General features: G+C 37.3%; 1 protein-coding gene across 1 annotated transcript; it reads right to left on the reverse strand.

The window, feature by feature from the left end:
* Positions 1 to 516: 516 nt before the first annotated feature.
* LOC135200844 (tubulin beta chain-like) lies at positions 517 to 27,962 on the reverse strand. The gene is made up of 9 exons (XM_064229541.1): positions 27,614 to 27,962; positions 9,741 to 9,855; positions 7,565 to 7,690; positions 6,717 to 6,946; positions 5,919 to 6,086; positions 5,485 to 5,624; positions 4,313 to 4,498; positions 2,870 to 2,990; positions 517 to 1,889 (listed from the first exon to the last, which is right to left on the reverse strand). The coding sequence occupies exons 1-9, from the start codon at positions 27,668 to 27,670 to the stop codon at positions 1,674 to 1,676; spliced, it is 1,359 nt and encodes a 452-aa protein (XP_064085611.1). The 5' UTR covers positions 27,671 to 27,962; the 3' UTR covers positions 517 to 1,673.
* Between the last annotated feature and the right edge of the window lie 8 nt (positions 27,963 to 27,970).

Raw genomic sequence — 27,970 nt, forward strand, 5'->3', positions numbered from 1 at the left:
ACTTAAAAACTTCAAGTTTTTCTGCCCTAACGTTTATGGGAGTATTTTGAGACTGAAAATATGACCTCCAGGTTGAGTTTGATATCCAAGCTCGTAATCATTTATAAAGGATAACTTTGTTATTTTCAGTATCCACGAATGATAGATCACAAATAAATTTGTGAATTATCAGCGAACTTTTCGTTAGTGGCTGTATAGACTTGGCGCTTATTGTAAAAAATATAAAAATTTTTTGTACCTGTAATGGAATCTTATACTGCCGTTATTGTGGGTGTTAATATTTGCTGTACTTATGTATGCGCCTTTGTAAATGCATATATATATATATATATATATATATATATATATATATATATATATATATATATATATATAGATATATATATATATATATATATTATATATATTATATATATATATTATATATATATATATTATATATCTATATATATATATATATATATATATATATACGTAATTTCACAGGAACACATTAAGTCAAATAAACCACCTACATGTATTTTCATTTGTTTTTATTCCAAATTAACAAAATAATCTAGTTTAAGAAAATTCATAACACATTCGACTACCAAAGCCATATGACGGTCTTCCCCACTATAACTGTCCAGTCATGATGCTTTGGTCTTTTTATTTAAACATTATTTTTTTTTACAAACTTTTAAGATTACAAAGTCATAAAGTGACCTTTTATCAAACAGCCAATCATACAAACTACCAATGTTTCGCCAAAACTGCATCATAAACTTCTAAACTCAGAAAAGATGACGGGACATATTCAAGAATTTCGTTTGTCTGGACGACATTACAAGTTTTCCATTTTTAACTTCATTTCACTTACCTTAAAACCCCATTTTTGGTTTTAATAATAAATATACTGTGAAGTTCTGAAGTTGTCCCTGTCTTGGATAAAGACTTTTTTTTTAAATCTTCCATATTTTTCTGTTTTGGTCAGTTACCAAATTCTGATTTTAAAATCCATTTGTGTTTCAGTGATTTAGCTTGAAATACATTTAATTCTAGCTGAATGGAGTGTTTACTCTTCAACTTTGGGTTTATTGATGCAGAATGGCAAAAATTTGACTCTCCCAACCTTAAATTTATCTCTGCATAAACCTTGTACTTAAATTTATTTTGAATCAGAAGAAACCAACAGTATCCTAATGCCTCATTACAGAATATGTCCAAAGCCGCATATTAGTAATGACTAGAAGTTACACTAAGAAAAAAAAATAAATAGAAAATGATTTGATAAATGGACCGATTTTTTTGTCTCAAAAAGAAAAGAAACTTAGTGGCAGTATTCATTTATTAATCAGATTAATAAATGTTATGCTAAATGTCGTGAACTATATTCGTGATGAAACCGCGAAGCCAGAGCTCTTATGAAGATCAATAGTTGTGTTTTCTTAAAAGAAATTTACATATTAGAAGGCTTAGTTGCTCTGTCTTGTTTATAGGCGTGATAGACGGCTCATTTTTCAATCTGATATTACAGATCGTCGTAGCTGTATATTTGTTTATCCATCAGTGAATAATAATCCCTAAAGGTGCAAAGAACAACCGTCTTCCCGTTTTCATCTCTCTTTCCGCTCTCGTTTTCTTTTCTTTTCCCTGAGCCTTTCGTGAACAGACGTCCCTCTGCTTCCACTTCTTTATTGCTCTTCCACGATCTCTTCGTCGACGCCTTCTTCCTCGTCGACGAATTCCTCGTCGTCTGCTGAGGCCTCCTGGTACTGCTGGTATTCTGAAACCAAGTCGTTCATGTTGGATTCGGCCTCTGTAAACTCCATTTCGTCCATACCCTCCCCCGTGTACCAGTGGAGGAAAGCCTTGCGTCGGAACATGGCTGTGAATTGCTCTGATATGCGCTGTTGGAGAGAAGATATATAGTTCAGACTAGATTAGATCAGATAAGGTTAGGTTTTTGGATGGGATTATCTAGATGGACTGCCTTGAAATGAGATAATGCACGAACTGGCACGAGTTAGCTTACGATTTTTCTTTCTAGATAAGCAAACGCCCCATTTTTGTATTAGTAAATAGATAAGAAAGATGGTCTCTCTAAAATCAGAATGCTAGGGATTATAGTCGAGTGTCCCACACTTTGAGACTATAGAATATTACATATTTGTTCTCGAGTACCAAAATTCTGATAAGGGCAAGCTCTTTACTGCAAAGTGATATTTCAAGCTTCTTGAAAAAACTGTTATTCATAGAAATATTTTCTTTTGCTGCCAGTTTTTATATACAGAAGTCAGTATTTATCGGCTCGAATGAATTCTATGATTGTTTTTTGCATAATAACATTTTCATAAAGACGTTTCTTCCAATTTTAATTCAATATTTTTACTGACTTTGACGATAATAATTGGTTATGGTAATGAATAATGTACTCAATAGATATTGTTATAGGACAAAGACTTTCTAGTGTCGCCCCTTAACAGTAATACAGGATTAGATTTAGTTAACACCGAATAAAAGCCCTTTTCTTTCATATGCATTACAGGTCATAATAAAAAATGAAATGTTACGACTTAAGACGCTAAGGATTATCGTTAAATGAATGTATGTGAGAACTGCATGATTATGCTATTCAGGTATAATTCACATGAAAACTTCAATTTTTCCAGTTAATTAAAGGTTGTGATCACCAATAATCAGGAACCTAATTAAGAAGTTAAATATTTCATGAAATAGGAACACAATTTACCCTTTTTAGCAATTGAAAAATAATTCTTTTCGCGAATCCATTTCTCTCGATATACTGCTATTCAACACGAGCCATGACTACTGAACGATTATAAGCAGCTTAATTAGGCGCCAAACACAGAGGGTGACGGATTCTCACCTTGAAGATCTCCTGGATAGCTGTCGAGTTGCCAATGAATGTGGCCGACATTTTGAGACCCTTGGGAGGAATATCGCAGACAGCCACTTTGACGTTGTTTGGAATCCATTCGACAAAGTAACTGTAGGGAAAGAAAATCACAGTCAGGTAGGTGTTCTTCTATTGGTAGCAATTCAAGCAAGCTTCCGTAATGCGGTATGGCATGTTGCACGTTCTCATGCAAGGGTAACAGTTTTACCTAATATATATATATATATATATATATATAGTATCTATATATATATATATATATATATATTATATATATGATTTTTTTATATATATATATATATATATATGTTTTTTTAAATGTATGTTTTCTGGATGAATCATCTGTTGACCACGTGTGTATCCTCCAAGGTGTGGCGGCTTAAAATTCGCTTATCCTGCCCTCAGGCGTTTCCCTCGTTTCTGTAGAGTGAATTCGACCTTATTGCTAATCTTGTAATGTCAGTTTGGATATTAAGCCTACTTTGACTATGTTTTTTTCCTCTGTAAGATCAGTTGTGCCTGAGTAAAGGGTCGCACTAGACCGAAAGTGCTTGGCTATCTCGCTTTTTGATTTTTTTCCTTCGTGGCAAAAACCTTTATTTATACATAGCATCACGTCTTATATACTTCGTGATCAAATTATTCATTATATATATATATATATATATATATATATATATATATATATATATATACTATATATATATATATATATATATATATATATATATATATATATATATATGCACACACACACATCAAGGATGGGTGACAGGTAGAGATCCAGTTATCAAGTAAGATAACATTTATTGACCTACGCGTTGCGTAACATGTTACATCATCTACAATAAGAAAACAAATTTAAGCACATGGAAAAAAAAACTGCTTAAAACAATAGACATTAAAACTACAATTAAAACTAAAGAAGTATTTACAACCCAGGACTTATCTGTCTTATGCCAAACTAGACTGGCCATTCGTACGAACTGCTTATTCTTGAATCTCTTTATTAAGCAGTTAGCGCCCAAACTGAATATCATACCTCCTCTGTTCAACTGTACTTAGCCTAAACGATTTTTTTTATTTGTATCCACCGTACTGTACTCACTCAAGTCTTCAACGTTCCATATGACAGGTGTGTTTTTTTAACTCTCCTGTTCTTGTAAACACTTCTTAAGTTTTAACTGCAATTTTAATTTTAGTTAAATATATGTACATTTACATAACTGTGGATTTGTTGCTCCATTTGAAGACTCATGCTATTATGAGCATTTTTTAATGAGTGTTATTTTTATTTATTCAGGAGATGAACCCTATTCATATGGAACAAGCCCACTAAAGGGACCATTGACTTGAAATTCAAGCTTCCAAAGAATATGGTGCTCTGCTGGATTAAAAAAAAAAGTCCCTTACCTTGAATTTTTGTTCTGGACCGACAACATCTGCTCATCGACCTCCTTCATAGACATTTTGCCCCTGAAGATGGCGGCCACTGTGAGGTACCTGCCGTGGCGTGGGTCACACGCCGTCATCATGTTTTTGCTGTCGAACATCTGCTGGGTCAGTTCTGGGACTGTGAGTGCCCGGTAGCTCTGTGACCTGTTGGTAATTAGAGGGGAAAGAATATATAAGTAAAGGCAAAATTGACAGTTCAAGAGGAAAGGCTGGTACCTTTCTGTGACCTGTTGGTAATTAGAGGGGAAATATATCTATAAGTAAATGAAAGATTGACATTTCAAGAGGAAAGGTTGGTACCTTAATTGCATCTATTTGGCGGAGTTAGTTTTCAGTTTCATGGATGTCAGATACTGATGTCGTTTCTAATGGTCTGTCCACTTTAGCGGGCATGCCCGTCGGGCACTTCCAGCTGTTTATATTTTCTCTCACTTCTGAAGCAGTGTTACCAGACAATCACATCGTTCTGGCTCCATACTCGGTTGGTCAGTATGTGAAACTGGTTATGGGAACAGTGTTTGCCTGTCGGGCAGTGCCCGCTAGTGTGGACAGGGCTTAAGAATACCCTTGAGACACGAATTAGTATAGCGATTATACATATCTTTAGAGTAATGCCCAATAATTGAATATTTAACACCAATCATTTTTATTGGATAAAACACCGATGGCGCTGAAATGCAAGTAGATTACATGTGCTACACAAAAAACTTGTGTTACGTGTCAGTGGCTACAGAATTATTACATTGGTCGTGTAACTAAAGAAACTGGTAGCTTATACAAGAATATAAAGCGAGTTGGATTAACTGCATTACATGGTGATGTTTATCAAATTGTAAGAGATGAAGTGCATGTTTCATCCAATTTCATGTATCTTATAATGATCCAAGCCCTCCGTTCTTGTGGCTAAAGCATTTAAAGTCCAATGTTATTCGGCACCCGCTGTTAATTTAGTAAACGGAGACAAGACGTGAGAAGGAAATTTTACTCTGAAAAGAGATGCCAACTCAGACCATTGGATGATGGGGAATTGTTCATGATTAACCTTTTTCCCAAACTCCGACCTCCAGGAGATGGGGAGACTATGCAGAACAATCCGCTCCAACTGAAAGAGGATAAAACACAGATCTTACCCTCTGGAGGTGAGAGGTGCAAAGCCTGGCATGAAGAAGTGAAGGCGGGGGAAAGGTACCATGTTGACAGCGAGTTTTCTGAGATCTGCATTCAACTGTCCTGGAAATCTAAGACATGTTGTCACTCCAGACATCGTCACCTACGAAGGAATAATTCAGAGTTAAAAGAAATTATCTCTACAGAAGCCTTTCTGTTTAATTCACCAATACCAGTATCATACTGCATTCGAGAGTAAAATCATGCTGTGAAAAAAGAGTCCATCTGTTAATACTGTTCAGCTTAAACTGTCTTTCCAGGCAGGCATGATATTCATTGTCCTACTGATGTGAGAGCTAATAACTACGCCGATCTTCAAAGGACAGGTTCATATATTGATGATAACTAAAGTAGTTTTACCACAGTACTTGAGTACTAAACATTACATTTTGCCTACCGAAACGAGGTGGTTCAAATCTCCATATGAAGGTGAAGTGAGCTTGAGCGTTCTGAAGCAGATGTCGTAAAGAGCCTCGTTGTCAATACAGAAAGTTTCATCTGTATTTTCGACAAGTTGATGGACGGATAGAGTGGCGTTGTAAGGCTCCACGACAGTGTCGGAAACCTGGTAAAAAAAAAAATCAATGCTATCATGTTCTCTAGAATTATTTCCTTATTCCGAGGAACTAATCGCTTGTAATTGAATAGAATAGTTCTTCTGTTTAAATACTTTGTATGTTTTAATGGTTAGCCGTTGAATTTTATTCATTTTTTTATGATTTCTGACCGGGTCACTCTTCTCTCACGTTTTCCCATGAATTATTTCTGTATTCCGAGGAACTAATCGCTTGATAGTAATTGAATAGAATGGTTCTACTGCATAAATGCTTCTCTTGTTTTAATGGTAAACCGATGGATTTTTTAAATTTTTTATGATTTATAACCTGGTCACACTTCTGTCACATGTTCCCATTTTTTTCATATTTTCTCATTTGTTCCCTACCTTTTTCTAATAAGGCATGCATTTTAGTCACATCTGATAGGAAAATTCATAGTGTGCAAATAAAAAGCTATCCAAATGCATTAAGCATACTCTCTTAAAAGAGAAAAATCTTTGATAACAACAGAGCATGAAGTAAAATGAACAAAATCCAATTTTGAGCAAGAGCCCGTGCCAGCACAAGGCTAGGGATCATCTAAAGCGAACAAAATCCTACCCTGAAATTCTCTCGTGCATTTGAAAGACCGGAAATACCTTTGGACTAGGAATGACGGAGAATGTGTTCATGATTCTGTCCGGGTATTCCTCCCTGATCTTGGAAATGAGCAGGGTACCCATGCCCGAGCCGGTGCCCCCTCCGAGGGAATGTGTCAGCTGGAAGCCCTGAAGGCAGTCGCAGTTTTCCGCCTCCTTCCTCATGACGTCCATGACGGCGTCCACCAGCTCGGCGCCCTCTGTGTAGTGCCCTTTGGCCCAGTTGTTACCTGCGGCAGGAGATTGTTTGTTAGGTGCTGCAAGGGGGGGGATCTGATTGAAAGTGAAGATTGGGTGTTTTTTTTAGGTTCACCTGGCCTTATGCCATGACGGATCCTTAGGTGTCCGGTATGGTGGTGGAGAGTATATGGGGCCTGGTGTGGACCTCTGGACTTACCCGTACGAGAAAAAATAGGAAAAATGTAAATAGTGATTTCAGTGGCCGTTGCTTTAGCCACAGAGTTGTGATAGTTTTTACCATAAAACATCTGTATCAAGTAACAAAATAAATAGTAACTGTTGCTATCAGTAACTTCATATCAAATGAAAATAAGTTAGAAACTATTGCTCTCACCGATTTCATTGCGGTAATATATTTGTTCTTGGTCAAACTCCAGCTTTTATCAGGACAAGAGTGACATTATGCTATTGTTATAATAGCATTATTTTTTCTCGGGCATTAAAAAACTTGCCGTTTTCCTAAATTTAAGACTGGAACACTCGTAAGAAAAAGGTGTTGGTTGGTATGAAAATATTGAACAAGATCCAGATATCGAGGATAATTTCCCAATGATAAACAAAGGAACAGTCCCTTTTAAATATCTAAGAGTATTTCTCAAGCTTCTTACCGGCTCCGCTTTGTCCGAAGACGAAGTTATCCGGCCTAAATATCCTACCGACCGGCCCCGACCGCACGGCTTCCATTGTGCCCGGTTCCAGGTCGACCAGGACAGCGCGAGGAACATATCGACCTCCTGAAATAGAAAGAAAGTCCAATTAAATGATGGTTTATGAATCATTATTAAACCCCGCAGGCCGATAATGCCATCAGTGCACCGCGCAGTCAGTACACCTCATGCCGTGCACTGTAGGTATTAAGTAAGGTTCTTTGCAGCGCCCCTTCGGCCTTTAACTCCAACTGCTTTTATTCCTTTTACTGGACCTCCATTCATATTCTCTTTCTTCCATCTTACCTTCCACTCTCTCTTAGCAAGTGATTCATATTGCAACTGCGAAGTTTCATCCTGTTACACCTTTCAAACCTTTTACTGTCTATTTCCGTTTCAGCGCTGAATGACCTCAGCTCCCAGTGCTTGGCCTTTGGCCTAAACTCTGTATTCTGTTATCTGTTCTATGAATTATTATAAAAGGAAACGGTCACATATAGAGGGCATTGTGGATATTACAATTAATAGGTACTGGTAAAAAAGTGACCTTCAGGTTCTATTAGAATATCTTGAATCCCACCCGAAGGAAACATAGCATATGTATACATTATGCATTGTAATTTTTTTCTATATTGCTCAACGCTCTGAATGGATGTCTTATTGTTAACTTCTTTTCCATTTTAAAATCCTTGTTCATGTTTCTATTTTACGAAAAGATATGATGAATTCTCTTTCTTAACTGATCTTGACATACAAGTCATATCGTGAGAGACAGTTTGTTGTATAGCAAAAGCGAATTCGAATTATTTTCGTAAAATGGAAGAATGAATAAGGCATATTGAATGGAAAAGAAGGTGAATAGCAATGAATACATTTATTTGGCTTCAAGCAGTAACTTGCCCTGCGGTGGAGTCAAAGATGTTCCAATAGGCTTCAAAACTACCAATATGTTTTGTTGATTTCATAATGACAGGACCCGGTACAAAGTAGAAATAAAAAAAAAAAATAGATTTAAAATTTATATTGAACTGAGATCAATACGGCCAGTGATGAACGGGTATATGAGATATGTTCAACTGCATTTTATAGGTCACATATGTCAGCATTAACCCATAACTTCATTAAAAGTTCAACTCAACTGCATTTTGTAAGTCACGTGCATCAGAAAGAACCCATAACTTCATTTACAGCTTAATTTATAAGAAAAAGTTAAACAGCAGATGCCTTTAACTGCACGAAGATAAAATCAGATCTATTTTAAATATAGTTTAAGATGAGCGCCTTTCATAAAACTGTAATCGCGAGATCGACCTCAAAAGAAGTGTCGCACCAGCACACCTGACGTTCTGTCAATTGGGCGCATATCTAGGTGGGCGTTTTGGGTGTAAAAAAAAAAAAAAAAAAAAAAAAAAAAAAGAGAGAGAGAGAGAGAGAGAGATATTTTACTCTAATATCTACCTACAGTTCGCCTCCCCGTATGTGAATGTGTCTTCATGTGTCTGTTTTATGTGCATACGTATGTGAGAGAGAGAGAGAGGGAGAGAGAGAGAGAGAGAGAGAGAGATAAATTATAGGTTTACTTGCAGTTTGCCTTTACTAATTGCGAGAGAGAGAGAGAGAGAGAGAGAGAGAGAGAGAGAGAGGGGGGGGTTGTCTCTTGAATGATGACAGGCGGCAAGATGAAGGCGCCGGATGCCAAATCTTTGGTGGCGTCATCTCGACGACTCTATCTTCCGCTAGATCACGAGACGCCCATGATGGATGATCGGGGAGTTCTTAGTCAGCCATACCGAATTTTACCTCTTTTTCTTTGTCTATGTTTAATTTATTTTTTTTGTATCATATGAAAGAAGCACCAATTTTTTTGTCTCTGCACACGTATCTGGCTGCCTCTCTCTCTCTCTCTCTCTCTCTCTCTCTCTCTCGCAAATAGTCGAGCGAACGGCAGGTAAATCTAGTTAACATTGGGTGAAACCAATATACGGGTTAATTCCCATAATTAATTCCCTCAGTTATTAAGATTCCAATTACCGACCCTTTACAATATTTGCAACATCTGGTGAAACAAACAAAAATAATCAAGATTTATCTATTTCTTTAATTAATTTTAAAGACTTTGTTTTAACGTTTACTTTACCTGAGGCTTCGTTGTAGTAGACGTTGATGCGTTCCAGGTGAATTCCGCCGGCGTCATCGCCGGTGAACTGCCCCACGGGATCGATTCCGTGCTCATCGCTGATCACTTCCCAAAACTGCGAAAATGAGCAACAGTGTCAGTGTTATATTTATTTATTGATGCATATTTGTAATATATATATATATATATATATATATATATATCATATATAGATAATATATATATATAACATATATGTATGTAGGTATGTAGATATAGATATATATATATAATACATATATATATATATATATAGTATCTATATATATTATTATATTATTGATATAATGCATATTTTTAAGTATGTATGTATGATATTATTATATTATATATATTATATATACTTATCTATATATATATATATATCATATTAGGTGTGTGTTTGCGAAAAGAAAATGTGTAAATCTAATAATTTGCTTAAGAATACTATTCATAATGACAGTTTATTATCTAGATCTACAGTCCTTTGCCGATAAAAAAATATTTGAAAAGTGAAAGTATTAAAATAAATAAAAGACGTCATAAAAACGAATAGTGAAAGCTGAGAATCTGAAAAAAAAAACGCATTTTCACCACAACCAATTCACTGCGCAGCCTAAACCCTACTGTGCTTATTTTTGTTGAGACTACCAATCCAACTTAAAAAAAAGAAAAAAAATACTGAAAAATTCTCTGACATTACACCACACTCCGACAACATCGCTTGCTTGCATTCTTCTGAAAGGTCAGAGGTCAACTCTCGAATGCAGGGGTGCCCTCACACGATACAATATGTTACAGATGATGCACATGCAAGCGAGGCACCTGTTTGTTACAGGTGTGACTTCAAAGCTGTCATTAACCGCTGTTAATCGGTTACTAATAACTACTGATTGATTAAGCTAAGGTCTTGCATTCAGTTTTGTTCGTCAAGTCTTTCATCTATGTCTGTAGTTTCGCCTATTAATATTTTTCTTAGTTTTATACTTTTTATTGCTCTTTATGGAGTATCTTTCGATTGCCGTTTTTCTTTTGCGTGAAACAAATGTATTTTTGCTTGCTTGTTTGTATGGTGTTTTTACGTTGCATGGAACCAGTGCTTATTTAGCAACGGGACCAGCGGCTTTACGTGACTTCCGAACCACGTCGAGAGAGCACTTCTATCACCAGAAATACACATCTCTAACCCCTCAGTGGAATGCCTGAGAATCGAACTCGCGGCCACCGAGGTTAATTGCAGCAGTATTTTATTTTAAATGCAGCAGTATTTTATTTTTCAAATAAAATGTTCTTCGCAGTTTAATAAACAAAACTATCCTTATTACGTAGATGCTAAAATATCGAATATTGGGAAGATCAAATTATTTATATTGACACGAAACCGTTCATACACACACATAAAGATGTATCTCTTACTACCCTTAGGAAACTTAAAGACTAGGTGTAAATCCTGACCAGTTTCGGCTTTATTTCTAAGGAATTATCGAAGAACTGGTACATAGTGGTAGAAATCCACAATATATATATGGTAGGGTTAGTGCCTCAGTGGCGTGATTAGTATGGTCTTGGCCTGCCACCTCGGTGGCCGCGAGTTCGATTCTTGGCCGCTCCACTGCGGGTTCAGAGATATGTATTTCTGGTGATAGAATTTTGCTTTCGACATGGTTCGGAAGTCACGTAAAGCCGTTGGTCCCGTTGCTGAATAACCACTGGTTCCATGCAGCGTAAGAACACCATACAATATATATATATATATTATATATATATATATTATATATATATATATATATATGGTAGGGGAACAACACAGACAAACATATTTACCGTTGCAAACCAAAAATCCACACCTGACAGGTGCCAAGGGGCTAAGGTATGCGCTCAATTATGACATGAAAAATGCATTGCAAAGGAAGAGGCTTAACATCCAGGAAGTGCAAGTTTCAGCAAGGCGAAGGTGAATGGTGCCGTTGGGGTCGATGTACTGCTGATGAGCCTTTTGGGAAAGTGGGGGGATGGTTGGGAGGAGGGGGATGGTTGGGAAGGCTGGGATTTGGTTGGGGAGGAGGGGAATTTTTTTTTTGGTTGGAAAGCGTTTCTTTTTTTGTTTTTTTGTGGAAGTTCCTGGGGTTTGGGGTTTTCATCCACAATTTCTCAGACTAAGAGTGAATTCGGTGGTATAGTATCATTTTCTAGAGCCACCTTAATAGTATGTCTGAAGGAGTGGATTACTTTTGAATATATATACGGATATATGCGCTCATTATACATTATATACAGAATATTTGAAAACGAAAGTTGCTTTATTATTTATGCATTGTGTACAGAATATTTGAAAACGAAAGTTTATTTTATTTATATATTATATACAGAATATTTGAAATCGACAGTTTTTTTTAATCCTAACGAAAATTGCCATTCCTAAAACATAAGGGCTACTAGCCACAGAACGAAGGAAAGTGGAGTGACTCGCACACGGTACGGTCGCACCCGCCCCGCTCAAGGACCTCTTCCGGTATCTTGTGCGCCAGAGAACGCCAGACATCCTGCACCGGAAGAGCAAATAAAGAAAGCTCACAACTCGGGGTTGTACAGGGGAAGTCACATTGTCTCCGTCAGTTTCCCAGTGAGTAAGAATGCCTATATTGAGGGGGAGCGGGGGGGGAAACGGGATCGGACTTTAAGCCGATGGCTCAATAACCTCAAACTTTACCGAGCATACCAAGAAAACTTCGTCATTCCCAGATTTTGCCAATTGCGTTTCCGGTTCTTCTTCTTCTATTTTAGTAGATGTAGATACTTCAGACACCATTTCTTCTTCATCTAATTCTTCTTCTTCCATTTTAGTAAGAGATATTGGCTCTCCCGTATCTTTTACTACTTAAGAGACGCGTTTTCTCGCGCAGACTTCTTCGAGATGGTAAGATACAGGTGGCCTAGCCAAGAATCATGAAGGTCGGGTGTGTCTGTTCCCCTTCCTCCATTCTACCTTCCCCCTTCCAACCCCCGGCAGCATATGGCTGCCTTATACTCTACTAAGCTGTCAAAAATTCCCTCTAAAACTAGACTGGCCCGGCTGCCGGGAATCGTGTTTACCCACGTAACGGAGGCAGAGAGAGAGAGAATGATTCTCTCACTCTAATTCTTTTTCGAAGTGACTTCATCGCGTATCGTCTTTGCCAGAATCACTTTACCATTTTTTCTTCAGGTTATCTCTTCCGTAGGTAAATGAATTATAATAGAATCGGTGTTACTTTGGCTTGTTATCTAAGCGAGGTGCTAGTACTAACCACGGTATGGTAAATGCAAAGTTGACGGCCGAACGAAGAGATCGTTTATTAATATAATTTGTCGACCACACAATATAGAAATGGGTGTATATAATACTTTGATACCCGAGGGGCTAGTACTAAAAACACGGCGTCCCAAGGTGCTTCTAAGGCGTTATTAGTATTAAACTCAGCCTACACCTCGGAGTAGGTGACGCGTAGATGACAAGCCGAAGTAGCACCATAAAATCGATGCCTGATAGTTTATTTTCTTCATTAAGTTCTGACTTCGTTGACGCTGAGAAATGTTGAGAAGAGGCTCGTTTTCCCACTGCCAATCTTCGTAACAATTAAATCACAATATGCAAATTAAGATATACAACATACCAATGGAATATACAGTTTACACGAACATGGGCATAAGCATGAACACATCTGCTCCTAAATTGAGCGGCAGGACCCACGTGAGAATGGTAGAATTGGGTCTGAGTTTGAAAAGGGACGTTTTTTTTTTTCTTTAGGACTTAAGCCCATAAAGGAGGGTAAACTTGGTACAGAAAGAGAGAGAGAGAGAGAGAGAGAGAGAGAGAGAGAGAGAGAGAGAGAGAGAGAGAGAGAGAGATTCCATTCACCAACCCGTACAGCGATAAATCATCCATCCTGGCTAATCATCTCAATCAAGTGTTTCAATGAGGGAGTCCTTGAAAGAACATGGCTTTCCCATTGTCGTTCAACTTCTCTTAATTGTCAAGTTCTTAAGTCGTATATTTTGGTGTGTAATGATTCTTTTAAGTCGGTAAAAAAAAAAAGCAGTTATTAATCTTGAGACAAAAAGAAGTAAAAAGGGTTGATGATACGGGTTCAGCCAATTGACATTCACACGAGCCCACAGATGTGAGAATTCAAACGATGCGTCTACATCTTTTATGTCCTCAACAAATGTGTATTCGAAGTCTGAAGAATGATTAAGGATACGAGCAGAAAATTCACTATATTTTCAGTAAGAAGAAGAATAAGAAGAAGAAGAAAAACTAATTGATGAGAAAAGCAAACTACTCTAGATGAATGACAAACCAAATAATTCGCAATCAGCACCGTTGCTTCATAGCTCGCGTTTCTTCCTTTGGTTATCAAAGTTTGAAGAGTATCGAAACTACCCGTTTCTCTGTTATTATTTGGTGCTAAAATATCTACGGTTTGCGTTGGGTAGTGATAGCCGGGTTATCATAGCCGGCTCATGCTGCAGCCTCTTACAAATAACTGGCACTGCAGACTGTGCAATGTGCATGTGTCTTTGTATGTGCGTATGTTGACAAGTGCCGGGATTCGTGAGTACGCTCTTTCGCACCAACTCGTCCAGTAATGCTTCACCAAACAAACAACTAGAAACCCAACCCCACCTAACCAGAAGTACCCACATTTTGGTACTTCTTAGATTTGTTTTTAAAGACAGATAATTATAATTTGGATTTTTCGAAGAGAGAGAACAAAAGACGATATAATAAACGGTAAAAGTAAGCCTAATCAAACTCTGGCATTTCCCAATGCTCGAGAACCATCCCGCCAACAAAATCTAGACCTTCGCTCAAATGAGCATCTAAAGCGAGAGTCTAGACTCTCGGCTGACATAGCGGTTATTTTAAGGGGCTGAGTGAGGGGAGAGAGTTATTTTGACAGTGTGACCCTAAAGGGGTGGAGTTAAGGGGAAGGACGGGAGATTCTCGTAGAAGTTGACGTGCCAATGGTGGTAGTGGAGTATGGTGGGGGGAGAGGGAGGGGGTGGGAAGTGACGCAAAGTGTTGGAGATTAGATGGATTTCGTTGGGAGAGGAAAAACTAACGTCGTGGGTGAGAGGGGAAAGAATAATGACTCGAAAAGGTAGACGGAGAGGAAGGAGGCAAGGCGGAGGTGAAAGAACCAAAGGGATCTGCCAGAGAGAGAGAGAGAGAGAGAGAGAATGGAAACGAAAACTGCAGAAAGTAGTTCGATTTAGAAGGATCATTACAAATATCCCCTGACCAATGTATAGTTAAAACTGCCAACCAGGTGGAAAGGAAAGGAACAAATAATAACCTTCAGAACGAAGGAACAGAAAGAACGGGAGCAAAGCATAACCAATAAAAACAAAGCTGTTTCCCAATTGCCAGGTAGCAAAGAAGAAGATGCCATGCCGGAATCCCAACTATTCTTTGGCATCAAGGGAACAAACTTCCCTTAAGATTAGACGAAAGAATGACGGATTTTCCCGTTAAGAAATGGGTCTGTCGGGAATTAACCAGATTTCAAAGTAATCCCATAGAAGGTCTAATAAATTCGATTAGGGCCTTTTAAAATCAAAGGGACGTGTAGCTGGAGTAACCCTTCTCTAATCGCCGTCAGGAAATCTCTGATTCTCTCTTGCCAGTTGTACTTTGGTCTGGGATTGTCGGAACCTCGAGTCTAGACCTAATGTCGAATTGCTCAGTAAAAGACCCTATTGTTCCCTGCCTTCAATCGTTATGATTACTTGAAGAAGTGACACATATCATATAGTTAGTTTATTGACAAAATATACAATGCATTAGGAGAGACGCGTATCATATAGTTAGTTTATTGACAAAATATACAATACATTAGAAGATACACATATGATATAGTTAGTTTATTGACATAATATACAGCGCATTATGTAAGTCGCATGAGTTTATACAGAAGTGCATTGCTTTAACTAAAAAGAATTTAAAAACCAAAACAGTTTTTTCTTTTTTTTATCTGCCCACAATCAAATACCAAACATATATATGATAGGTGAACACTTCAAGGACATAATACATTTGTGTTTTTTACTAGTTTCATACTACTGAAGTATAATCGTTTCCAACTACTTTGCCAATACTGTGTGTAAATGTATTATGTCCAAAAGATAAAGTCAAGGCAAAATAAGTTGATTTCAACTCAGTTACTAACTTTACTCGTTGATTTCAGTCATACCTTTAAAAACATGCAAAACAAATATCGATTATGGGAATACAGTATTTACCAAAAGTCGTGCGAAGAACAGTGCCAGAAAAAAAAAAAGTGGGATGAGATTAAAATACGCTTCTAAATTAGTAGTCTTACGTCATGTGAGCTGTCACCAAAGCAATTAGCGGTAGTTGATGCTGCTTATACCTGTCATACATAAGCCAGAAAAACTCGTTACACATTTTTTCATTAATTTTTAATTGAACGACCGGGGAAGTCGTACATATCCAAAGAAGATTTATACGAACCGGAGAAAGATTTAAACTGTTAATAAATCTAACTGCTAGATCAGGTGCAATGCTAACTCAAAGACATACGTTGAGAGAGAGAGATTCTGAAGCACACTCAGAATAATCCGTTTACTTGAAAGGAGCTGCTCAAACAAATACTATGAATGATTTACGTTCTTGATTACCTACCTGCTCTTGGCTACCTGCCTTCGTTGCTCTGGTCATTCCAAGCGAATTTTGGCAAGCTCAGGCAAAAAAAATACGAATGAAATAACTAAATTCCATTAAAGGGGAAATAAAATGGCAACTAATAGCTTTAACTAGAAAAATGTTCGATTTTTGTCTTCTAGCTAGTAATGTCCGCGTTGTTCGCCAATGTTTGCCATGAACTTTCACTGACCTCTTGTCTTGTAATTTCTTACGAATTGACTCAACTCGTACAATACAGAAATTGGTAAACTCGTTATGACAAGTGACCATCTATACAGATTCTAATGAAATTAATCAAATCGTAAGACACGACAGAAATGTATGGAAATTCGCTTTGTCAAATGAGCATCTATATTGATTTATGAAGTGACTCAGCTGATTACAAGAAAGAAATGGGGAAACTCGCTGTGACTAGTGAGCGTCTATATTGATTTCTTTATGAACTGAATCAACTCATACAAGACAGAAACCCTGGAAATTCGCTATGACAAGTAAGCGTCTGTATCTTCTTATCAGAATTCCTCCGAGTAACGACAAAAATAGATGAAACTTTTCCGTCTTTTAATATAGTTCAAGGACGATCGTTCGCCTAGTGATTGTTTGTTTGTATGGTGTTTTTACGTTGCATGGAACCAGTGGTTATTCAGCAACGGGACCAACGGCTATACGTGACATCCGAACCACGTCGAGAGTGAACTTCTATCACCAGAAACACACATCTCTAACACCACAGTGGAATGTCCGAGAATCGAACTCGCGGCCACCGAGGATGCAGGCCAAGACCAAACTGACCATGATGCCGTTGAGGCATCATGATCAGTGAAGTGCGCTTGAGTGTTGCCTGCGTATTTACCGAAATCGTTGGAGAAGAAAAATAATTTCTTGCCTTCGAATGTTTATTTATTCTGTCGAATGTTAGCTTTGGCGACTTCCTTCTCCGCAAGAGAGACGCTTCAGATGAAACTGCGACTGTTTCATATGAACCGGAGTTCTAGAGAGCACCGGTTACATTATATATATGTATGTATGTATATTATAGTAATATATATATATATATATATATGTGTGTGTGTGTGTGTGTGTGTATGTATGTATGTATGTATATACATACATATATTATTATTATAACCTTCCCGTCGATGACCTAAGTTGTTGTGACGCCATGGTACATTCAGAAGATGACCCCTAAGAATATGGAGATCATTCGAAAGAAGTAACGGAAGGTTATAATGATTCATTGATGCAAAATGTACCATGGCGTCACAACAACTTAGGTCATCAACGGGAAGGTTATAATTATAATATATGTATGCATATACATGAATGTACTTATACATACATACATACATATGAACTCCGGTTCATATGAAACAGTCGCAGTTTCATATGAAGCGTCTCTTGCGGAGAAGGAAGTCGCCAGAGCTAACATTCGACAGAATAAATAAACATTCGAAGGCAAGAAAATGATTTTTCTTCTCTCCAACGATTTCGGTAAATACGCAGGCAACACTATAATGCGCACTTCAATGAGTGAACGATCGTCCTTGAAGTATATAAAAAGACGGAAAAGTTTCATCCATTTTTGTTGTTACTCAGTAGAATTCTGATAAGAAGATACAGACGCTTACTTGTCATAGTGAATCTCCAGGGTTTCTGTCTTGTATGAGTTGAGTCAATTCATAAGATATCAATATAGATGCTCACTTCAAGCGAACTTCCCGTTTTCTGTCTTGTATGAGGTGATTCAGTTCATAAAGAAATCAATATAGATGCTCACTTGTCACAGCGAGTTTCCCCATTTCTTTCTTGTATCAGCTGGGTCACTTCATAAATCAATATAGATGTTCATTTGACAAAGCGAATTCCCAGATTTCTGTTGTGTCTTACGAGTTGATTAATTTCATTGTAATCAGTATAGATAGTACCTTGTTACAGCGAGTTCACCAATTTCTGTATTGTACGAGTTGAGTCAATTCGTAAGAAATTAATTACAAGATAAGCTACAAGACAAGAAGTCAGTGAAAGGTCATGGCCAAACATTGGCGAACAACGCGGACATTACTAGCTAGAAGACAAAAATCGAACATTTTTCTAGTTAAAGCTATTAGTTGCCATGTTATGTCCCCTTTCGCTGGTAATTCAAATGATATCTTTAATGGAATTCAGTCATTTCATTCGTATTTTTTTGCTTGTGCTTGCCAAAACTCGCTTGTAATGACCAGAGCAACGAAGGCAGGTAGCCAAGAGCAAGTAGGTAATCAAGAACGTAAATCATTCATAGTATTTGTTTGAGCAGCTCCTTTCAAGTAAACGGATTATTCTGAGTGTGCTTCAGAATCTCTCTCTCTCTCAAGGTACGTCTTTGAGTTAGCATGGCACCTGATCTAGCAGTTAGAATTATTAACAGTTTAAATCTTGCATAGTTTTGCTTTCCTGTTATCCATGAAATAACTCCAGCATCCAGACTTCGAAGTCCAAGATTCATACTTGAAGCAGACATCTTTTTTTTTCTGTATCATCAAAGGGGGGAACTCGTACCAGCAGACGATAGCCAGTCGAGTGTGAGTGACCTACTATCCTCGCCTGGGGTCATGTGAAAGGTCTCCCATGAACTGATTGCTGTAAATTGCTCTCTCTCTCTCTCTCTCTCTCTCTCTGTGTGTGTGTGAAATCAGCTAGAGATGACACCTTTAATAACTCTCGTACTCTTGATTATTCTGTTTTCGTTGTCTTTTGCTGACAGTCCTCATGACTCTGCTTCTTTCTTTCTTTCTTTCTTTTTTATCTGCATTGTCCGATTCGCTGCAGTGTGTGTCTAGCCACTGCAGTGTAGTAGGCGGCAGGGCGTTGCTGATGTGGTTTTGTTGTTGTTTGTCTGCTCCAGTTATTTTCTGAGTGTTCGTAAACAATACATATTTATTTGAATTAATATACGAATTATTTTAGGCATATATTATATGCACATGGGCACCATTGATCTGTAACACATACACATATATATACGGACAAATATAATGTTTGTGTTTTTTGCCTCTGTGAGAGAGAGAGAGAGAGAGAGAGAGAGAGAGAGAGAGAGAAGAGAGAGAGCGTGACTGTGATATTAAGGGGAAAGGATGTTTTAATTATATGCGTTGTTTTTTATTCACCGCTATCAAACGAACGAAAACGAACAACATATCGACTTGAATTTTGTAACACTTTCCGAGTAAGCAATTGAACACGATGAGCGAAATTCCGCGTCACCAGTAAAACGCAACCACGTACATTTCGATCACGACCTAACCGTCCACTATCCACAATTTACAAAATCACCCCGGGGAAATGAAAACCTCCAAAAGCACAGTATTTTAATGAGCAGCAAAATGCGCCAGACCGCTTTATCTCTCAATCAAGGCAAACAACAAAACAAAGACACCCCCACAGCAGGAGATAAAGTCAATATCTGACGAGGCATCGGTGTCGACTGACACGAGCAATTTGAGAGTCGCCTGGAATGAAGGAAGGCTGTCCTGTTCGAATGCTGTTAATTTTGTGGTTATAAGGTTGTTCCGCTGAATTATTTACTTCTATAGCAAACCCTATATATATATATATATATATAGTATATATATATATATATATATATATATATATATATATATATATATATATGTCTGAGTAAAGACGAAAGCGCTTGGATTTCTGACTATCATTTTCCTGTGGCATTCGCTTATATATATATTATATATATATATATATATATATATATATATATATATATATATATATATATATATATATATATATTATATATAAGCGAATTCCATAAGGAAAATGATAGTCAGAAATCCAAGTGCTTTCGTCTTTACTCAGACATTTTCCTGTGGAATTCGCTTATTTATGAAGTCACGTGCATCTACTGTGATTTTTTAAGAATATATATATATATATATATTATATATATATATATATATATATATATGTGTGTGGTGTGTGTGTTGTGTGTGTGTGTATGTGTGCGAGCGCGCGCGAGTTACTTATTGCACACCCAGTGGTCAGGCGCTAAAGAGGCGTTGCTGGTATTCTCATCAGAGCTTTCACTCCCTAAATTTACACAAGAGCCTAGACTAACTGCTTTGTCGTCACTACAAACCCCATTTCCTTCGTGAACATATTGCTGCCCTTTATTAGAATTTCCTGACCTTTAGATGTCTCTTAGTTAACTTTCCTAATACTTTATATACATATGTATGTATGTAATTAGATTATGTATGTATAACGAAAGACAAATAGTCTCTCTCTCCTCTCTCTCTCTCTCTCTCTATTATATATATATATATATATATATATATATATATATATATATATATATATATTATATACATATATATATACACGTATATATATATACATATATATAAGTGTATATTATATATACACTATATATGTGTGTGTTTGTGTGTGGACGGGTATGTGTATGTACTACTAATGTATGTATGTGACAGTTCCGTGTCACAGCCACCCCGTCACACTTATGCTTATATAATATCCTACGTTGTGGTAACACGAGATTACTATATATTTAGGTCTGTTTTACATCACGACAAATGCATTATAATGTTAGTGATTTGAATCTCATTCGCAATATTTCTCCCGGGGGAGAGACGAGAATAGAAATACTTAAAATTCCGCTGTAAAATCGAATGTGAACATAATATGATGAAAAGAACACGTTATCCCTTTTTTCATGCACGAACATCCATTCATATATATTTGTGTGTGTGAGTCTGTCTGTGTGTGTGTGTATGAGAGAGAGAGAGAGAGAGAGAGCAAACTTATGTGGATATTGCCATATTTTATGACCTGAATATTTGGGTGAAGAAAGATGACTACAGTTTTATTTTTAACGTTTGGCTCCTTCCAAGCATTTGTAACGCATACAGCGTGTGACAATAATTTCAATAAAATGTTCAGAAGAATATGGAATTGGGAAATATAAACATTTTAGACTAACGAAATCATTCTGGGATATAGTAAACACGAATACTCTTTTAGAAAGGAATTACATATAAACGGTCAACTGAAAATCTAATGACAACTGAAATCTACAAAGTTGAGTGAAAACAAGACATTACGATAAGTAATTCACATTAAAGGATTAAAGAGTAAAACGCATGTGTATATATGATATATATGTATATATATAATGAGTGTATTTACAATTTACTAATAACAATAAGGAGTCGGAATGAAACATAACAGGAGTGAGAAAGAACGAAGGGTTGTCACGGTGTGTGAACCCAACTGGTTGTTTGGATCTAGTAGGAGGGTTATGTGAGAGGATTTTATGCCCCTGGGAGGGCGACAGAGGAGGAGGAGGAGGAGGAGGAGGAGGAGGGAGGAGGAGGGAGAGAGGAGAGAGAGGAGATGAGCGGAGAGAGGAGGAGGAGGAGGAGAGAGAGAGAGAGAGAGAGAGAGAGAAGAGAGAGCTTTGCGAGGGTGGGATGGGTGAAAAGAAGTAGAAGTGACAAGGACAAGTAACGCTCCCTTATCACTACCGGTATTTCTCTCACCTGTTGGGTTAAGTATGATTAAGGAAAGGCGTTATATAATCTCTCTCTCTCTCTCTCCGGAAGACTAAGACTAAGCTTACGGCACTGGGGCCTGCTCAGATTGTGAATTAGCAAGAGGGATATATACGTTATAATTAAAACGCTGTGGTTTGCCCATCAGTCTTTGATGGATGACCGAATATGAGATCGAATTTGTGGTACTAAAGTCAGTGAATGAGTCACTGACCTTAGTACCATAAACTATTAAGCAGCAAGTAAAGCAGTATAGAGGGGAATGCTTTACTACAGAAGTTACACAACAATCTGTAGTACACAACAACGATAGCTTAGAATTATAACATAAGTTATAAGGTGAATATTCAAATTAAATCTAAAATTGTAAACCTTGGTTTTGCAGAAGCGTTAGGACTCGGAAAGTTGAACTCAAAGATTTATTGAAATTATATATATATATTATATATATAGATATATATTATATATATAGTATATATTGAATATAAAGCTTATCGCTCTGATTCAAATTTTGACTGCGTTGCTGGAACATTGATAGATAAGATATACCTTTTTCTGTCTATGAAATGTATGTTTACCAAACAGATTTTAGTTTTCTCTGGAGGCAGGTCAAGCGGAATTCCCAATAAGAAGACGGAAATAATATTTACACCAGACAGATAAAATAATAAACAGAACTCTTATTAAATAGACGTAATATTCTCATTGTGTAGATAAGCCTAGACAGCATTCTCACCGGGCAGACAGCGCTAAATAATATAACATTTTCACGAGACATCAGACTAACAAACATCCTTGTAAAGGAGATAGAACTAACCAGATGCTCTCTTGGTAGACGGCGCTAAAGAGCACTCTCGCCAGGTACACACCCTCAATGCATTAATGATTGCATTCATTGTCACTCAAGTACTTTATAGCATGCTCGATAACCATTCATAGGCAGCCATGAGAGCCTAGCTGAACCAGACTCCTGTTACTTCAGCCTTTCTCTTTCCTTCCCTTCCAACTTCATGTTCTTGTTTTTCTCTTGTGAAGGCAAGAAAACGACGTACGAAAGCGCGATCACTCTTGACGATAGGAAAATGCATGTGGTGTACCTTACGCCTTGCTTTAGACTTAGTTAAGCCAGCCACCAATTGCTTCGTATTACGACACGGGCCCGTTTGAGCAGCTTCAATTAGCAGGGATTTATGCAGGCACACTACTTATTTCCCCTCCATTTTTATGATGTTTGATGTCAGTGGTATAAATTGAAATATTGTTAGTTAATAAAATTTACCCAAAGCGATTAAATTTATTCTTGTAAGCTATTCTGTAAAATACTAATTGGATAAAATTTGAATATTGTCCGTGATAAGGCTTTCTCGGAAGGGACAGCTGATGACGATATTACAAATTGACTGTTTCGCTGACTATCAAATAGGCATCGTGTTTATTTTCTACTTTAGTATTGATAAGTAACGTTAACTCAAAGACATGGAAAACATAATACCGAAAAAGTTCACATTTTCGTATAAAGATGCACTGCAGATAACCAAAACTGTTCAAACAACGTTGATTTGTGCCTAAATCACTGCTGTCGCAGTACGAAGAAACCGACTAAGAAAACATGTGACTAATGTTCCGCGTTTCTCGGAAATGGCATTTAAAGGAAAAGAAGAAGAAGAAAACTTATATATAAACTCCGTTTCTTTTCCATTAGTGCGAAAGAATTTTTCATGTGCGCATTATTCCTCGTCCACTGTCACCTGGCCAAATATCTGCACGATAGAATTGTAACCTTTCTCCTGTAGAGACGCTAGTTTTATGTGGTACTATACTCTGTTTTTTTTCATCTGTCCATCCGCCTATGGTGTTTGTGTATGGTAACACTGCGTCACGGTAAATAGTTTACGCGGTGTGTAAGTGTTAGGTTAAATAAAAGATATCTGGGCGTACATTTGCAGCTGAAAAGTGTTTTTAATAATTTACTGTATGCGAATTACACCGTTAATATTCGAAATAGGATATTATTATAATCGTTGAATGTAAGCTGAATGTAACTATCTAAAGCCCGGGACGCAGTGTTGCCATACAAAAACACCACAGGCGGATGGACAGATGAAAAAAACAGAGTATAGTGATGCTTTGGAATCAAAACGAAAAACTTTAAACTTAAGCTTGAAGTTTTGCCAATATAAAATTTGTACGTCTACATAAGACTGACTTTTGTGACCTTTTTTTATTTTATTTATTACGTAATGGAGACTTTTGTAGCCTTTTTTCACGTAATGACTGATTATTCATTGCTAATTCTGTTTTTCCTTCGTAGTTTATACATTAAAATATATTTCCTAGAGATGCTATTCATAATGGTTTGAATGCCAGAATTGTAAAGGTTTACTTAGCATACGCGAGAGAGAGAGAGAGAGAGAGAGAGAGAGAGAGAGAGAGAGAGAGAGAGAGAGAGAGAGAGAGAGAGAGAGAGAGAGGTTGTCCAAGTGGTATTAGTGCATCGTATCATCTTTTAAAACAGAAGGGAAAATAGAGTAACTGAAACACTTCGTAGTATATTGGTTTTATTTTGATTATCTTTCTTCGTGTTTACATTGTTTGTTTTTATTTCTTATTTATCTTTGTTTTTATTTTCCATCTCTATTTTATGGTTTATTCTGTACTTTGTATTATTTGGGCTGGTGCCATTCTGCTATTCCAGTTTAGTTTGCAGTTTGGCTAATAATAATAATAATAATAATAATAATAATAATAATAATAATTAATATATTATTATAATAATAATAATAATAATTAGACCAGTAATAATAAGGGTAATATTTCTTTTCGACTTCGACTGCCTTTAGGTAAGGAAGTCTTGTGCGATGGCGGTGTCATTTGATAGGTACTTATTGCTATCTTGACTTGTCACTCTACTGTCATGGATTCGTCCAATTACGAATCGTCATCAAGGTCTTTAGACCTTGGTCGTTATCATGGTTATCAAGGTCATTAAAACAAATAGGAAAGGAATGACTAGTATACACAGATTCGATCTGTTAATTCACCAACATTGTTGGAGGATTTAGGCTTTTGATGGGAACAGATACGATTGGCTCATATTTTACTTGTGTCTGTCTGTCTGGTCATCTATCTATCTGTCTGTTTGTCTAAAGACGAATTCGGTCAAGATTTTTGCCAAGTGTTTCCTTATGTCACATCGCGCGGGCACGCGCGCACACGTATACAATATGTGTGTGTGTGCGTGTGTGTATGAGAGAGAGAGAGGTTCAAAAACATGCTTCCTTGAAAATACGGACTCATGATACAATTACAAACATCTACTAATGCAAGTCGAGTAAATAATTAATCGACCATCCGTCGATAGCATTAACGGTTCTCCCCTCTCCGAGCTCCATTGAAAGAGTAATACGTAGAATTTACTGTGCAAATATATTGCAAAATCATTATGATGAGTTAACATTAAGGTTAAAATGAGAAAATTGGAACTTTCGTTAAATAGAATTATACTATTAAGAAATAAGATATAAATTTGCAGTCTGTACAATTCTCCATGTTAATATAATGTAAGATCATAACTGTAATATGTTAATATTAAGGCCATAGTAAGAAAAATTATACCCTTACCCAAATAAAATTGTGGATAAACCACACTTTACATTACTCTTACTAATACTTAACTTTCTAAACTATTCCCTGCCATGGTTAGCTAACTAACTGTCCTCACTCTTCTTTCACACATCTTACCAAAAAAAAAAAAAAAAAAAAAAAAAAAAACTCCATTGACCCGTAACATGGGTAAGGCCAAGTCCACGTCAGGAGCGGTGCCAAATCCACCAGGCATAGGAAGTGCCACCTACCAGGGCTCGTGGGAAGCCTTGGATGCCAAATATACATTCCGTTAGGCGTGTGTCTCCATTTTGGAATTAAAAGATAAGGGAGGAAGGCGTCGGAAATGGTGGGGCAGCTGTTACGAAGGCGTCTGGTGCCTCTTAGTAGAGTAATAATTATTTATATTCTTAAATTTTAACTGGTTTTGTTATGATGACTTCTCGTGTGTTTAAATAGATGAACAAATTAATTAATATTTTGTATACGTTTTGCTAACTTTAGGGGCCTCCCATTCACTTGAAATATTAACATGTTAAGTGTTATTATTATACTTATCCCTGGCGTCTTCAAAACGGATGGAAACAAATAAATTAATATTTTTATATCATACGTCTTGCGAACCGTGGAGGCTTTTTCCATCCACACTAGATATTTACCCGTTAATAGCCAGTTGCTTGATTTACGTTTCCAGTGGCTTAGGGCTGTAAAAATCACTGCTCCTCCCCAGAATGGTCCACTAGATTTCTTGTCAGTCATGCAGTCAGAAGCTATAGTTTTCAAGGTTAGAAGGTTAGACACTGAATAGAAGACTCGATCGTTCGTAAGGTAATGCATGATACGATTCATTAACAAGACGGGTCGATGCCATGAGCATCTGCATTTGTTTATTGCATCTGATAATGCTTGAGTGAAATGCATACTATAGTTTGTGGCGCACCAAGTTTTTTTTCCCTTATTCTTCTTTTTCGAGGTGGGGGTTGGGTTGGTGGTTAAAGGGGACGGGTTGGGGCGGACTTAGATTCTTCTTATGCTTCATCCCCAGTCTTCCCTACCCACGTGTTCAACACTTCCTTGTCTTTTGCAAATGTCTACTAAAACTTGTCTTTCGAAAAAGAAAGAGGTTTTGATGCCCTGCAATGATTAAATGAAGAAATAGGCGTTGGTTGTTCATTTTCATAGAGATCTATAAAAAGTACTAAATGTATATAACCGAATTTAAGGTTAATCGCTTATTAACACTATGCAAGAGGCACATCATTTACTGTTTGAAAAAAGTTTTTTATTTTTTATTTTATTTATTTATTTTTTACTCAAGTCGAAATCAACTCAATCTGGGGAGACCTTCCGCCAAGGAAAATACTTCCGGTATTACGTAACCCTTCGTGGAATTGTTCTGGATTTATAGTGACAAATATATCCCTGAAAATCTTAATTTATTTGAAAATTAGTGTTCAATCCACGAAACCAATTATTTGTCATCACTACAGATTTATCAGACAACTGCAGGTAGGGTAACGATACCAGCCTTTAGGCATCGGCAGAGTATTTCCTTTAAAATACATTTAATCACGGGATGACTATCAGTTCTATCGAAAGTCGTCAACCATTAAAACGAAGGGTTTCTTCTTCTTCTTTTTCAGCAGTCTCACTTGACTGCTCATAAAGATTCTCAAGTTCTCTCTAAATAAAAAAAAAATGACTGACATATTATTCCGCACCTAAATAAAGATTTTTAATCTTGACACGGGTAAATATGCATTATGAAAGACAGATGGCGTAAAACATATGGCCCCCTTACGCGATAAATTTAGACTTACATTAAGTATATGGCACAGCCGGCACACCCTTTTCTCTTTTAACTTTGGAGGGGGGAGGGTGTTAAGGGGGTGGGGGGGAACAGGGCACGAGAGCTGTACTCGAGGCACGTCAGGCATGAACAAGGCAAACATGAAAAGGCAAGATAAATTCTCACATACCTTCGAACCGATTTGATTGCCGCATTGGCCAGCCTGCAGATGCACAATTTCCCTCATGCTGCCGACAGACGAGAGGAACGGGGAGAGAATCGCGAATGCAGAAGCTGCTAACGAAGTGGAAGGGGGGCCTAATACCCGAAAAAAAAAAATCCAGGGAGGGACCAAGAGACCGACGAGAGATCGCAAGGACCCGGAGTGGATCACCGAAAAGTGTGACGACTTGAACGGGCACTCGACTGACTGTCTCCTCTGAGGCTTAGTGACTGAGGGGAAGCGACAGCAGAACCAGTGTGAGAGAGACTACTACTACCGGTCGGGCCGCGGTGCCTCGCCTCCTTCTCTCTTCGCCCCAAACGG

The sequence above is a fragment of the Macrobrachium nipponense genome, chromosome 27, assembly GCF_015104395.2.
Source record: "Macrobrachium nipponense isolate FS-2020 chromosome 27, ASM1510439v2, whole genome shotgun sequence".
Classification (NCBI taxonomy): Eukaryota; Metazoa; Arthropoda; class Malacostraca; order Decapoda; family Palaemonidae; genus Macrobrachium; species Macrobrachium nipponense.